Raw genomic sequence first — 12,774 nt, 5'->3', positions numbered from 1 at the left:
TAGTAGTACTCTAAGACCATAAGCTCAGACAATTTATGTCTCCAACAGTACATTTGTTTCTTTATTTATGCTGTTTTTGGCTGCCAGCACAACAAGTTCGACTTATGGTGATGCTAGGAATGAAAAATCTCAAAGTCACCCTGTCATTAATAGCCCAGTTCAGGTCTTGCAAACCCAGGACTGTGGCTTCCTTGATTGATCCTATACAGCTATAATATGGTCTTCCTCTTTTCTTACTGCCTTCAACCTTGCCAAGGATCAGTGTTTTTTCTAATGAGCCATGTCTTTTCGTGGAATGTCCCCGGTATGAATTTCAGGTTTGTCATCTTCGTTAACAATGAACCTGTCCTAGCAAAGGAGCCACTAGCTTCCTATACTGGCTCTATTCTGAGTTTCTGAGTATTATTCAAAGATAACCCAACATAACGTCGGCTATAGTCAAAAGGAAATGTAACAAAGGCATGTGTCGCTGTGATCAGATAAGACATCTCCAAGAGTGTTTGCTATTTGAAGATTAGACTTAATCGTGCAAACACACTCCTGGCCACCACTGGAATTGGGGCATCCAAGCACAAGGCTGAATCTGGACATATGCCCCAATGAAAACCAGGATCTCTGTAAAATCACCAAGTTAAACAGACATAGATGCATACACATGTACACTTTATTTCAGCACTTGTAGCAAATTTGGGTGGTATTAGAAGAACGCACATTACAATACTTAGCCTTCCAAAAATATTTTTATAATTTATAGTCTCAACTCAAGATAAGAAGCCATAAAAGGTCACACCTGGATTTTTGACATGCAGAGCATTCTCCCAAAAAGGAGTCCGATCAACTGGCAAGAAGAATAAGCACAATACTTTTTGGGATCCTTACTCATTTCTGTGCCAATTTTACCTCCTACAATGCATTCGAGCAATAAATGATTCAAATACACAAAACCCTGGCACTCTGAATTGAAAAGCAATTAAATTAGCTTTCTTGAACAATTTCTAAGAGTTTTTTTTATTTTTAAGGAGGTGAACTTCTGAAAGAGTTCAGTGCACAAATTCATTGTTCTATTCAACATTTTAAAAATTACGATATTCATTCCACTAAAAGCCAGCGTTAACGGCTGGATACTAAGCAATCTGGTTCTGCATGCCTTTTGCGTAATTCAGCTCAATGACACAGAATGACACAGAATCGCATAAATTCCTTTTCAGTCCTTCCTAACTCCTCATGAACACATGGAGGTGGGGTAGAGAAGAGCCACCCAGACAAAAGCGAATCTGCAATTACTCATTATTATGGGCTACTTGATGATGGAGCTTTAAGTTTTCAAGAGTATTTTGCACCATTTTCAATGGCTTTTCCTCCCCCACCATAATGAAATGTGTTCCAGCAAAAGAATACTTCTTACTTTCAGGAGCATATGCTTCTCACTCGGTGTTAGGTACATTTTGTTTTCATAGTAATCTATGCATAAATTTACAATATCAGCAAGCAGTTCTTCATAGCCAGGAATCACTTCAAGTTGTTGCTGCAAAGACTAGAATTAAAACCAAGATAAAGTTGTAAATGGCAAACAAAAACCATTATTCAAAATATTCATATAATACTAAGCATATACATAGGGAAATGGCTGTCTTTCTATTATTAATAAGCACATAAAATACTGTATCAAAATTAATGTACAATTTATATTGTGCATTATTGATAACTTAAAGACATACTTGCGTAATCTTGTTGTGATTGGCAAGAAACATAGACAGGTTCTGCGATTCTTGGATAGACTGAGGATCAGCCATTTTACGCAAAAATTGGGCAGCCCTTTTCAAGAAAGCAGAGTAAAGGAGAAATGTTACATTCTACAAGAACAATTCACAGAATATTCCTATTGCAACCTTCCCCAAATGGTAACCTCCAAAAGTGGGTACATCATTCTCAACCAGCATATCAATAGTAGTTGCAGTCCCACACATTTGGCCAAACATCAGATATTGAGATAGTGCTTATACACACCTACAAAGGACTAAACAATTCACACCAAGGTATATAATGCATGTATTATAATAGAGTATAACTTCCTGAGCCACATAGAAGTTCATAACTGCAAAAGGATTAGGTGTGATGGGACACACAGGTAGTATCCAACACATTCCATTCTGCGTCAATATAATTATTTTCTAGCAGTAAGAATCTGTGCAGCAAGGAAGGCAGCATGAGCTATCCATCCGTGAAAAAAGCTAGTATGAAGATTTCCCATTTTACTGGAAACATCTTTTGATCTCTGTAAGCTGAAGAATGGCTCAATCCATTTGCCTTTGATGACATAAACAAATGTCACATGTGATCCTCCAAAGCCATTTTGGTCACCAAAACCACACTTTTTCTGGCCAAAATAAGAGGCAAACTGTCTGCCATTGAAATCTTTAGGAGTCGTAGCTCACCTTTAAATAGGCTGCACCACCCTCTCCCACTTTAATTTAACCAATGTTTAAAAATTTGTCTACTACAAGGAACAAATGGATCCTCTTTTTTAAAAAACATTTTGGGCAGATCTTCCAGCCTGTAGAGGGTACCAAGTTAGAAGATTGCTCCCAGGACAGTTTCTCGTCTCCATTTTATTGGCTTCCATAGCAAAGACCTGCAGCCACCTATATCTGAATTTATGAAGAAACTCTGGAAATACAGTCCATATGTAAAACCATCCATTGTCTACAGTTTAAAATATGGAATGCATTGCAGAGTATACAGGCAGCATTCCTGCTGAAAACTGGTGCAGTATAGCCCAAGGAGCAAAATGCTTACACCAGAAGGACTGGCCCTATTGGCTGTCTCCAAGGGACAGTTGAAAAACTTGTATAAGCAAGGAGACAATTAATGTGACAACAGTTCACTACAAGTCCTATCCACATTGTGGTGCCTTCTATGTCAACGAGGCCACAGATCTTCTCCAGGTTGCAGTCCAATTTTTTAAAGAACCTATGCAAAATGCTGAACCTTGTGCCCCAAATAAATTCAGGTGCATTCAAATTTGGACTACAATTGAGAGTGGACTCACTATCTACTGACATGGAAATCACCAAGCATCACTGATCCTAACGTAGTATTAAAACAGAACTACTGCTACTTGAAGTCAGTTTCTGGCAGCAAATATTTAACATCTGGAGCTGATCCTTTTAAAAATCACAGAAATAGGAAAAGGGGGGCATTTTATTTGCTCATATATAAAAATGTAAGGAAATCCTCTCCCCAATTGTATTACTGATGCTAGTGCACCTTACGATGCATCCAATGCTCTCTCTCATCCCTGTGACCAAAACCCTCTAATTGCCACCACCCCTAGTCTTGATTCTCTACCACTTTCACGAGCCTCCCCATCCCCGTATGCCTGCCCCGTCTGGCATAAATTTGTCCACGCGAAGCAGGTGAATATAGGACTAAATAAGACATGTAGAACAATCACAGGATGTCTCGAACCAATACCTGTCGATAGATTCTATAAGCTAGATGGCAGTGCTCCCCCCCCCCCCAACGTGCGATGGCAAGTTGTTGCCAATTGCGAGAGGAATAAGGCTGAACACTGTGAAAGCCATCCACTATATGGCTATTAGCCTCCTCCCAGTAGACTTAAATCAAGGAAAAGTTTCATGAGAATCACAACTCCTCTGAATGTTTCTCCAGCAACAGCAAGGATATCACTGTGGACAGCAAAATCAGGCAATTCCAACTGGATGGCTCCCCCACGAGGGTCTTCCTCTAGGGGCAAACCAAGAAAGGACAACTTGGAAGTCCCCGAACAGACTTAGAAGCAGAGTTGGCAGATCAAAAGACAACCTGGGTAAATGGCACTACCTAGAAGAATCCTCCACCTTGTGCGACTGTGGAACAGAACAAATTCAGCATCTGTATGCTCGCCAAGAATGGCCTGCATCATGCAGAGAGGAAGAATTGTTTAAAACTACAGACAATGCGGTCACTGTTGCTCGTTTTTGGTCTAAAACTATCTAGCAGGTTGTGATTCTTTTGTTTTATCAGTTTTAGATATACTATTTTATGCAATGCTTTTGACACGAAATTAAAAAACAAGCCTCTAAAACCTTTATTTTCAAGGGTAACTGAATCAATATAAAATAAACTGAAAAGTGAGTATCTGACCTTTCACAAAATGGATATTTCTGTAAAAATTATTTTATGGCAGGTACAAAGACAATTATTTTTGGTAAATAGTGCAAAATGTTTACAATGGTGTGCCAGACACTAGTCCTGGAAGCATCTACTTTACAAACATGAAAAACGAAATCCACACAAGCAAGTGCACAAAAGACACTCCTCAGATCTTACTGCACATCCATAAGAGGCACTGAGCCAAATGCCCAATGTTTATACAACGCATCAAGTGATGGCAAAGATGTGTCGTTTTCATCTACCAGCTAAAGAAACCCTCCCCTATCTCCTGCACTATTCTTAAAACTGTGCTAGAAGTCTAAAAGCAATCACCCACTTTGAATGCAAGTGGTTTTATACTCAGACACTAGCTGGTTGTCTTCTTTCACAAAGAAAACCGTGCATGGCATGAGATTTTTTCCTGAAAGGAAACAATGAGGGATTAATGAGGCTATTCATCATAATTAACATCACAATTAGCCACCTGGCACTTTTCTGTCAAATAGTATTTTGCAGGTGTTATCTCAGAAGTTCAATTTCTTATTGCTTACCATTTTTAACTGCTCAGTCTTATGCAGCTTTGCTCAAATGTTAGCATATTTAGCGAAGAAAAGAGTGCATAAAGCCCAAAAACAGACCACAACTGCCTATTTGTGGCAAAGACAGCCATCTGAAGTCTATTATTATTATTAATATTAATATTATTATTATTATTGTTATTATTTGAAATATTTCCACCTTGATCTATATCAAAAAGATATCTGGGTGGCCTACAAATACAAATAGCATTAAATAGACTGGGCTGTTTAATGCAATAAAAATAATTTAAATTAAATAAAACATATTGTTAAACTAATAAACCATATGAACTTTTCAGCCATAGAAAGAGATTCTTACGCAGAGGAGTAAAGTGTCATTTGGGAAGAAAGGTAAAAGCCCCAGACAGTTGTTCCCTGGGTAGAGTTCCTAATCTTGGGCAAGTTATGTTAGATTCTTCTTATTTCAACTTACCCTAAGCATATCTTTCAATAAACAAAAACCATCCCATGCCTTATGGTGACGGTGGCAAAGGTGTATATCCCAAGCATAGAATTTGAATATATCAAACAACTAGTGCCATCTTGTGGCTGCACTATCCTAGTTTGTTGTTACATGTCTTCAAGCTGACTCAATGTATGAAGACTCATCTTGTGCATTTGCATAGAATCGCTGTCCGTTTCTGTTTGTTTCATTCTTAAGGCCCTGTTTTCACCTCTCCCGAAAATGGGCTCTTTTCTGAATGAGCTTTGTTGTTTCGGGTCCAAAAGAACAAACATAAGATACCACTAATTCTGAGATGTTTTCCTCTCCTACTGCAGAAAAGTACTGAGGTTAAAGACTGGGCTTAAGATACACTAGCACATTCTCCGTGGGCCACATAAGGAGTGCCATGTGTGCCAAAAAGCAGGTGACTAAATGGTTACTGCTCCCACTTTCCTTTTGTTTTGCTGTAAATTTCGTACTGGATAGGTGTTTACAGTTTTGTGCCTTCTGAATTAAACAAACAGTATGAAAACACGAATTAAACAGATGAAAGGTTACTGGGCACATGACTAATGAAGACAGGGCTTTCTTTGCAATATTTATTCAGAGGGGGTTTGCCACAGTCTTCCTCTAAGTCTGAGGGAGTGTGCCTTGCCCACAGTCACCCAGTGGTTTTTCCATGTCTGAATAGCAATTTGAACCCTATTCCTCAAGAAACTTATTCTAACATCCAAACCACAACAACCAGACTATATTGGTACTACAGCCCATTTCACATGTGGTAGGACATGCATTTTTCCATATGAAGGGACTCCATCTTTACCTCTTTTCAGAGGTTGCCCATATCAAAACATAAGTTTAATACAGGAAGCTACTTAAAGCTGTATGAAAAATTACAAATTTTAAAACACATCAAGCATAAGGAGAAAGCTATTGCATTTTTTTTCTCAAAGTAGCGATATGGTTCCAGATACACTCATTTTACATATATGTGGGACCAATATGCAACAAAACTCCCAACCACAAACACACAAAGAGGTGAAAATATGCTTGTCTGAATGGAACCTGTGACAGCCTCAAATTACATAGGTTATAATAACCTACTATTACCAAGTTTCTTAGACATGGAGCACAAAGGCTCTAGGCATCACAAATTCAAAACCTCCCTGTGCTACTAGCTGGTGCAGTGTAGCAAGACAGCAAAAATCAACTCACCGTTTATAAGCGGAATGGTCATTCTTCACGCTACACTTCATATTTTTCAGTTCATCTAAAACAGCAAACATGTTGATAAACTTTCCAAGAGTTATGAGGTAAGCTTCAGACACAAAGTCCTTCCTTCTTTCTGCATGACACAAACGCTTCACCTCTCCACAAAATCTTTCAATTGCATTTCTCTGTTGATGAAAAAAAATCATGTTACAAAAGACAGTATATAAGTTATGCTACATTTCATTTCAATGTTTGAAAAAACATTCAAATTCCTGGGCTGAACTGTCAGGATGTATTAATAACACTATTTCATGCACCGTTGAGCACAAAATGAAAGGTATAGTGAAAGGTATCCATTAAAAAAGATCCCCCTGGTGGCGCAGCGGATTAAACCGCTGAGCTTCTGAGCTTGCTGACCGAAAGGTTGGCAGTTCAAATCCAGGGAGCAGGGTGAGCTCCCGCTGTTAGCCCCAGCTTCTGCCAACCTAGCAGTTCAAAAACATGCAAATGTGAGTAGATCAATAGGTACCGCTTCTGTGAGAAGGTAACAGCGCTCCATGCAGTCAGGCCACTGACATGACCTAGGAGGCATCTATGGACAACGCTGGCTCTTCGGTTTAGAAATGGAGATGAGCACCACCCCCAGAGTTGGACATAACTAGACTTAATGTCAGGGGAAACCTTTACCTTTTTATCCATTAAAAAAACCCTCAAACCTATAAAGGAAATAGATATGGATGAAGGCTAGAGATGGAGTAACATTAAATGGAGAAAAATATTCTAGAAACCAGTATCCATTTACCTGAAAATACATGAAATTCATCAGTTTTGTGACCTCTGGCTCCAGAACTTCCACAGTTTTTTCATAAATTTCCACTCTGTTTGGCTGCTCATTACATTTCACCTGAAAAGGGAGATTGAGAAAATTAGCAATTAATACAGTCCAGATAGCTTTTCTTCCCCTAACCATAATATCAATTTGAAATTATGTTACATTGCCTTTTGGTTTTCATGTAGTAAAATTTCACAAGTATTTCAGTTAGCGAGTAGCCTTTATTTCAATCAATGAACCTTTTGCTGAAGTCAGAAAAATAATTCAGTCTTTTACACTGAAGAAGGTTAGAATAATAGTTTAATCAGAGTTGGACAGTTTTATCTTAAATTACAATTTTATGTAAATATTCAAAAACATTTAACCTACTGATGCGTTAATTAATGTAATTTTTATTGGTATCTATTTTTGTTTTGAAATCTACCAGTAGCTACTGCATTTCCCACCTTCGGCTTATACTCAAATCAACACATTTTCCCAGTTATTTGTGGTAAAATTAGGTGCCTCGGCTTATATTTGGGTCGGCTTATACTGGAGTATATACAGTATCGAATAAGGCCCAACCAACGCTTTCAGGTGAACTAAAACCTCTCTTCAAATGTTAAGAATCATATTTCTATTCAACTTGCTAAGCAACTAGCCATGAACTACAGACCTTGTGAGCAATGTCCAAATTGACTGTTATCAAAATTTTAAAAATAGGCTTTATTCTGTAAATATTCTCACATGATTTAGATGTGAAATGGATACTTGCTCCTTTATGATAAAAGCTACTTTCAACATGCTGCACAATTCTAGTTTTTACTTGTTTACCTAAGCAGCAGCAGCAGCAGGAAAAACAAAAAGAGGAGGGATACAACAGAGATAGTGGCCCCTGTAATAAAAAGGATAAAGTATATATTCTAAACCAGACAGAGAGCCTTAGAAATGCTTGCCTAGCAAGACCTCGGCTGGTTTCTCAGGGATGATTTTGCTATTCCCAGGAGTGGTTTTGCTTCTTTACCTGAGGGATGGCTCTTGAGCAGCTTCTCCATGTGTAAAGCATAATAGCATATTCTTGGCCTTCTTCCAACATTTCATTCTATAATAAAAATAACAATCTCAATTTTTACAACAACAAAAAAAGATATTTTGGGGGGGGGGGGGGGGAGAAGCCAGAGTTTAAAAAAGAGAGAGAGAGATAAACAGGGAACATCAAAGAAGAATATTTCATTATATGCTGTAATATATTACTGTGTCTTGGTGATTTTAGCTTAGTGGTACATTCTGCAATACGTATTCATTCTTTTAATGTATCATTGTTGTTGTTTATATTTTTAGTATGCTCTCAGAAAAAGCTGCTTATAGAGAGGTTTAAAAAATAAGGCAATAAACAAACACATCAACATCGAGTTTCAGAAGAGATGCCATACTCTTACATCAGAATACTGAAATTATTTTATTACTCCGATCGTAAAAACAGGAAGTTAGATCTACTTTTTTTCAATGTGACAAAATTCTTAAGGGTAGAAAAAGCCAAATTCTTTGTTTTTAAGCATAATTAGTACTCTTTATAACAATTACTACTCCTACCAAATAACAATATAACAAAATGAAAGTCAAGGATCTTAAAATGCAGGATTGGTACATGCTCAGTATACATGAAAATCAGATTAAAAGCATAAATTTAATTTCTTATTTAATTCTATTGCAACAAACTCAGATGCAGTTGCCCTGCAAAAAAAACCTCAGATGCAGTTAACATTCCCAGCAATAAAAAAACAAACAATAAACAATTTCTTTCCCTTTCCCAATGCCCAAAATATGCTTCCTGAACCAGCCATTGCACTCTGCCAAACCGTAAGAACAAATTTGACTTTAATTGAAAGCTGAAAAAAGGAAGTATAAAAAAACTACCCATATGCTTCCCCACATTTTCTTGTACTTGCTTAAAAAAGAAAACCGGAATAAAATAGAGAATAAAGCAATATTTACCATATTAGAATGAACAGTTGCTTGTTCGATGTATCTTGCAATGCCTGTGACAAATGCATTCCTGTCTTCAAAATTGGTGTTGAAGTTTGGCTGCGTGACAGAAAATACACCACAAAGTGAGTAGATAAATAGTCATTAAAATAGGGAAATAGAAATGTGAGATAATGTAGAGCTCTTCAAAGATACTAAATACTTAGCCTGCTTGTGCGTGTTACATGCAAAAACACACTTGCACACCTTTCCTTTTACAGGTAACATACCTGATAAAGCAAGGATGATGGAGGGGGTTCAATGCAAGGTTGCTGATCTGGCAATGGCAATTCCTCCAGAAGATCCACATTGGACAAAGCGTCCTCTAAAGTAACTTGAGCTGTCATTTTGAATCTGTGAGAAAGTCCATAGAAACGTTTTAAAAACTAATAAAATGAATGTTCTCCCAAAATAATGTGTACAGTAACTACAGTACAGGCATAACTTAGTTAACAAAACTTCTAAAAAAAAAGCTCATTTTCGTAACATCTTTTTAGACTCAAACCGTCCCTCTTTTCCTTTTTGACCCCTCCCTATCTTTTTAAAGCAATATTGGCATTGGAAGCATAGTGAAAGGAGGCTAGAGAACATGGATAATGTGTCTACACTAAACAAAACAATAAATCTTAAGCTGGGAAGGAATGAGTTTCAACTCTAGACAATCCTACTATATCTGTGTGTATATTCTTACAACAGGTAAGGCAACCAGAAGCTCCTCAAGAATATTGTGAACAGCAAAATGCAGAAAAAATAAGCCTGTTTCACCAGTTAACCCCTACCTCGGTATGTCAAAAAAGTGCACATGTATATGTTTGGCCACCAAAATGGAAATCACAAGAAAAGTGGAAGTTAGAAGAAGCCTTCATGTTTATCTGGGAAAGTTCAAAATGTTTTTGTTTACTTATGGATAACGTTTACCTAAGCTGGCTATTTTATCTCTCACATGTGTAGCATTATTTTGCATTCCAAAAGTGTATAAATTAACCAAACTGTCTTTTTGTGGCAAGAACTTATCCCTAATCTTTCCATGTAACTTCTGCTTCTTGGTACCAAAATGTATGCTAATGAAGTAACGTCCAGGAATGCTTCTATTTCATTAACTGCACAATTTTAAAAAACCCTATTAATGGGGTATAATTTGTCAAAAGAAGTGCAATCTATTAATCTGAGCACATAAGAAAAGGAATATTCTGGGCCCAACCCATGTGTTGATATTTGACAGAGAAGATTCAGCATAGTGTGACTTCAACCTTCATGGTAATAACAAAATGCCAAGATATGAGGTTTACCACATCCTGAAATGCTTTTAGCTTATAGATACCCATATGAAGGAAACATTCAGAATACACATTCAACAAACTGGGCTGAGAGACAAAAGCTGTATCATAGTGACTACTATATAAACAAAACAAAACAGCAGTTAAGTTCCCACTCACAAAATACTGCCATCTGAAAGCCCAAGTGTTATTTTTCCTGGTGTTCAACCCTCCAACCAAGTTCACAGTTTCTGCCCTGCAAAGCTAGGCCTTTCCACACGGCTGAATAAATTCCCACATTATCTCCTTTGTGGACTCAGATAACCCACTTCAAAGCAGATATTGTGGGACTGTCTGCCACGTCCTGAATAACAGCTCAGTTTCGAACACCAGCAGGACTCTATTAGGGGGAAAAGCGACTTACAAAAGATTGTCCTCTAAGATTAAGACAGCATAATAAACACGGAATACACCGTTATAATATACTTCTAAGATCAAACACCACCTTTGCACCTGGATTCTTTTTTAAAAGGTAAAGATGGCGCTGTAGGTGAAACCTGAGCTCACAGGACTGAAGCACCAAGACTTACTGATCAATAATAGCAGTACTAGTAATAGGTTGCTGTGAGTTTTCCGGACTTTATGGAGAGAATGCTTCTGGATCATGGCCATACAGCCCAGAAAACCCACAGCAATCCAGTGATTCTGGCCATGAAAGCCTTCGACCACACAATAATAATTTTATTTCTTACCCACCTCTCCTCGAGGTGGGTACAACATCGTTAAAAACATATAATAATCTAAAAATATTCTACAAAATACGCATATTAATTTGTATTTCTACAAAATATGTATTACAATACACAGAGCCGAGATTAAACATAAGGTGTAAATTTAAAATTCACAGTTAAAAATGGCTGGGCAAGCCTGCTGAAAAAGATTGGTCTTCAAATGGGTTTTAAATTCCGACAGCTCATTTAGCTATCGGAGCTCTTTCGGCAGGTCGTTCCACAGTCTTGGGGAGGCCAACAAAAAGATCCTCTGGGTGACAGTTGCCAGTTGAGTTCTGGCTGGTTGGAATAGCCGTTTCCCAGAGGATCTCAGTGCACGGGGCAGATTATACGGGAGAAGGCGATCATGTAGGTAACATGGACCCAATCCATTGGGGAGGAGGGGGGATAATTAGCCGGGGAAATTATATTGTACTGCTGTCTCCTCTCTGTTCCCTGTTCTCTCTCACTTGAACTACAATCAGCTGAGAAAATGGGTTCCTCTGTAATAATACCCGTGAGCTACTCATCACATAAAAGGCCCTACTAACTTCCACAAGACCAGCTACCAGCTATACTTACCATAACTTCATATACAGCCTGCAAACTGGCACAGAGAGCAATTTGTTGTTGGGTCTTTTACTGGCATGCCCTGCACTGCAAAATTGTATGGGTTCTGCCTCAGAACTCAGCTTTGTTGAGGGGGAAAAAGGAACAAAGGGTTTGCTGTTTCTGTTTAAGTCTGTGTGTTGCTTACACTTCCTTATTTTTGCTTAGAGCTAATAAGGCAAATCAGTATCTCAATGACTGCAAAGCAAGAGAAAAAAGAGCACATCAGCTCAAACACCATGTTTCAAAAATGAAGAAATCAGCAGATTACTACATAGCTGGCCCTGTTTATGCTACGTTGTTATTCAGTATTTTTCAACCAGTTTGCAATTACACTGACATTAGGTAATTGGAAAGTTACACCTAATGCTGATGTCAGTTTCTCAGAAATGCACAAACCAGCAGAACATAAATCCCATGCTCTGAATTCCAACATTTGCAACCAACTTTGGTAACAAAAGCCATTTTTTCATAAGAACTTAAATTAGTCAACTGAAGATTCCATTTGCACCACAATTTAAAAATATTCTTTGATTTTTAAATATAGATTGCAAGGAGGCAAAGAAAACATTTCCATCATTGATAGCTCCTGAACAGGAGAACAGGGTAGGAGAAAGAACTCTTGCCCGTTTGGGGCAAGTGGGAATGTTGCAATTGGCCACCTTGAATAGCATTGAATTGATTAGCAACATTCACACTTGCCTCAAGCAAACATGAGTTCTTTTTCCCAACCTGGACATTCTATAGATATATAAACCCCACTTGCCTAGTTTCCAACAGACCTCACAACTTCTGAGGATGCCTGCCTTAGATATGGTCAAAAAATCAGGAGGTAATGCTTCTGGAATATGGCCACACAGCCCAGAAAATTCACAGCAACCCAATTGTTGGTTTGTTTGTTGATAAGATATCC

General features: G+C 38.0%; 1 protein-coding gene across 1 annotated transcript in view; it reads right to left on the bottom strand.

Moving 5' to 3' along the window:
* Positions 1 to 12,774, bottom strand: part of CYFIP1 (cytoplasmic FMR1 interacting protein 1) — an 84,259-nt gene that overhangs the window by 63,768 nt on the left and 7,717 nt on the right. Inside the window, exons 2-8 of the mRNA XM_060769821.2 lie at positions 9,457 to 9,580; positions 9,197 to 9,286; positions 8,226 to 8,303; positions 7,193 to 7,294; positions 6,394 to 6,575; positions 1,719 to 1,815; positions 1,406 to 1,534 (exon numbers count right to left, since the gene is read on the bottom strand). Coding sequence (XP_060625804.1) covers positions 1,406 to 1,534; positions 1,719 to 1,815; positions 6,394 to 6,575; positions 7,193 to 7,294; positions 8,226 to 8,303; positions 9,197 to 9,286; positions 9,457 to 9,573 — 795 coding nt within the window. The 5' untranslated portion in view covers positions 9,574 to 9,580. The remainder of the gene's footprint in view (positions 1 to 1,405; positions 1,535 to 1,718; positions 1,816 to 6,393; positions 6,576 to 7,192; positions 7,295 to 8,225; positions 8,304 to 9,196; positions 9,287 to 9,456; positions 9,581 to 12,774) is intronic.

The sequence above is a fragment of the Anolis sagrei genome, chromosome 3, assembly GCF_037176765.1.
Source record: "Anolis sagrei isolate rAnoSag1 chromosome 3, rAnoSag1.mat, whole genome shotgun sequence".
Classification (NCBI taxonomy): Eukaryota; Metazoa; Chordata; class Lepidosauria; order Squamata; family Dactyloidae; genus Anolis; species Anolis sagrei.
The sequence above is the reverse complement of the archived record's forward strand: the minus strand, read 5'-3'. Positions and strand labels throughout refer to the sequence as shown.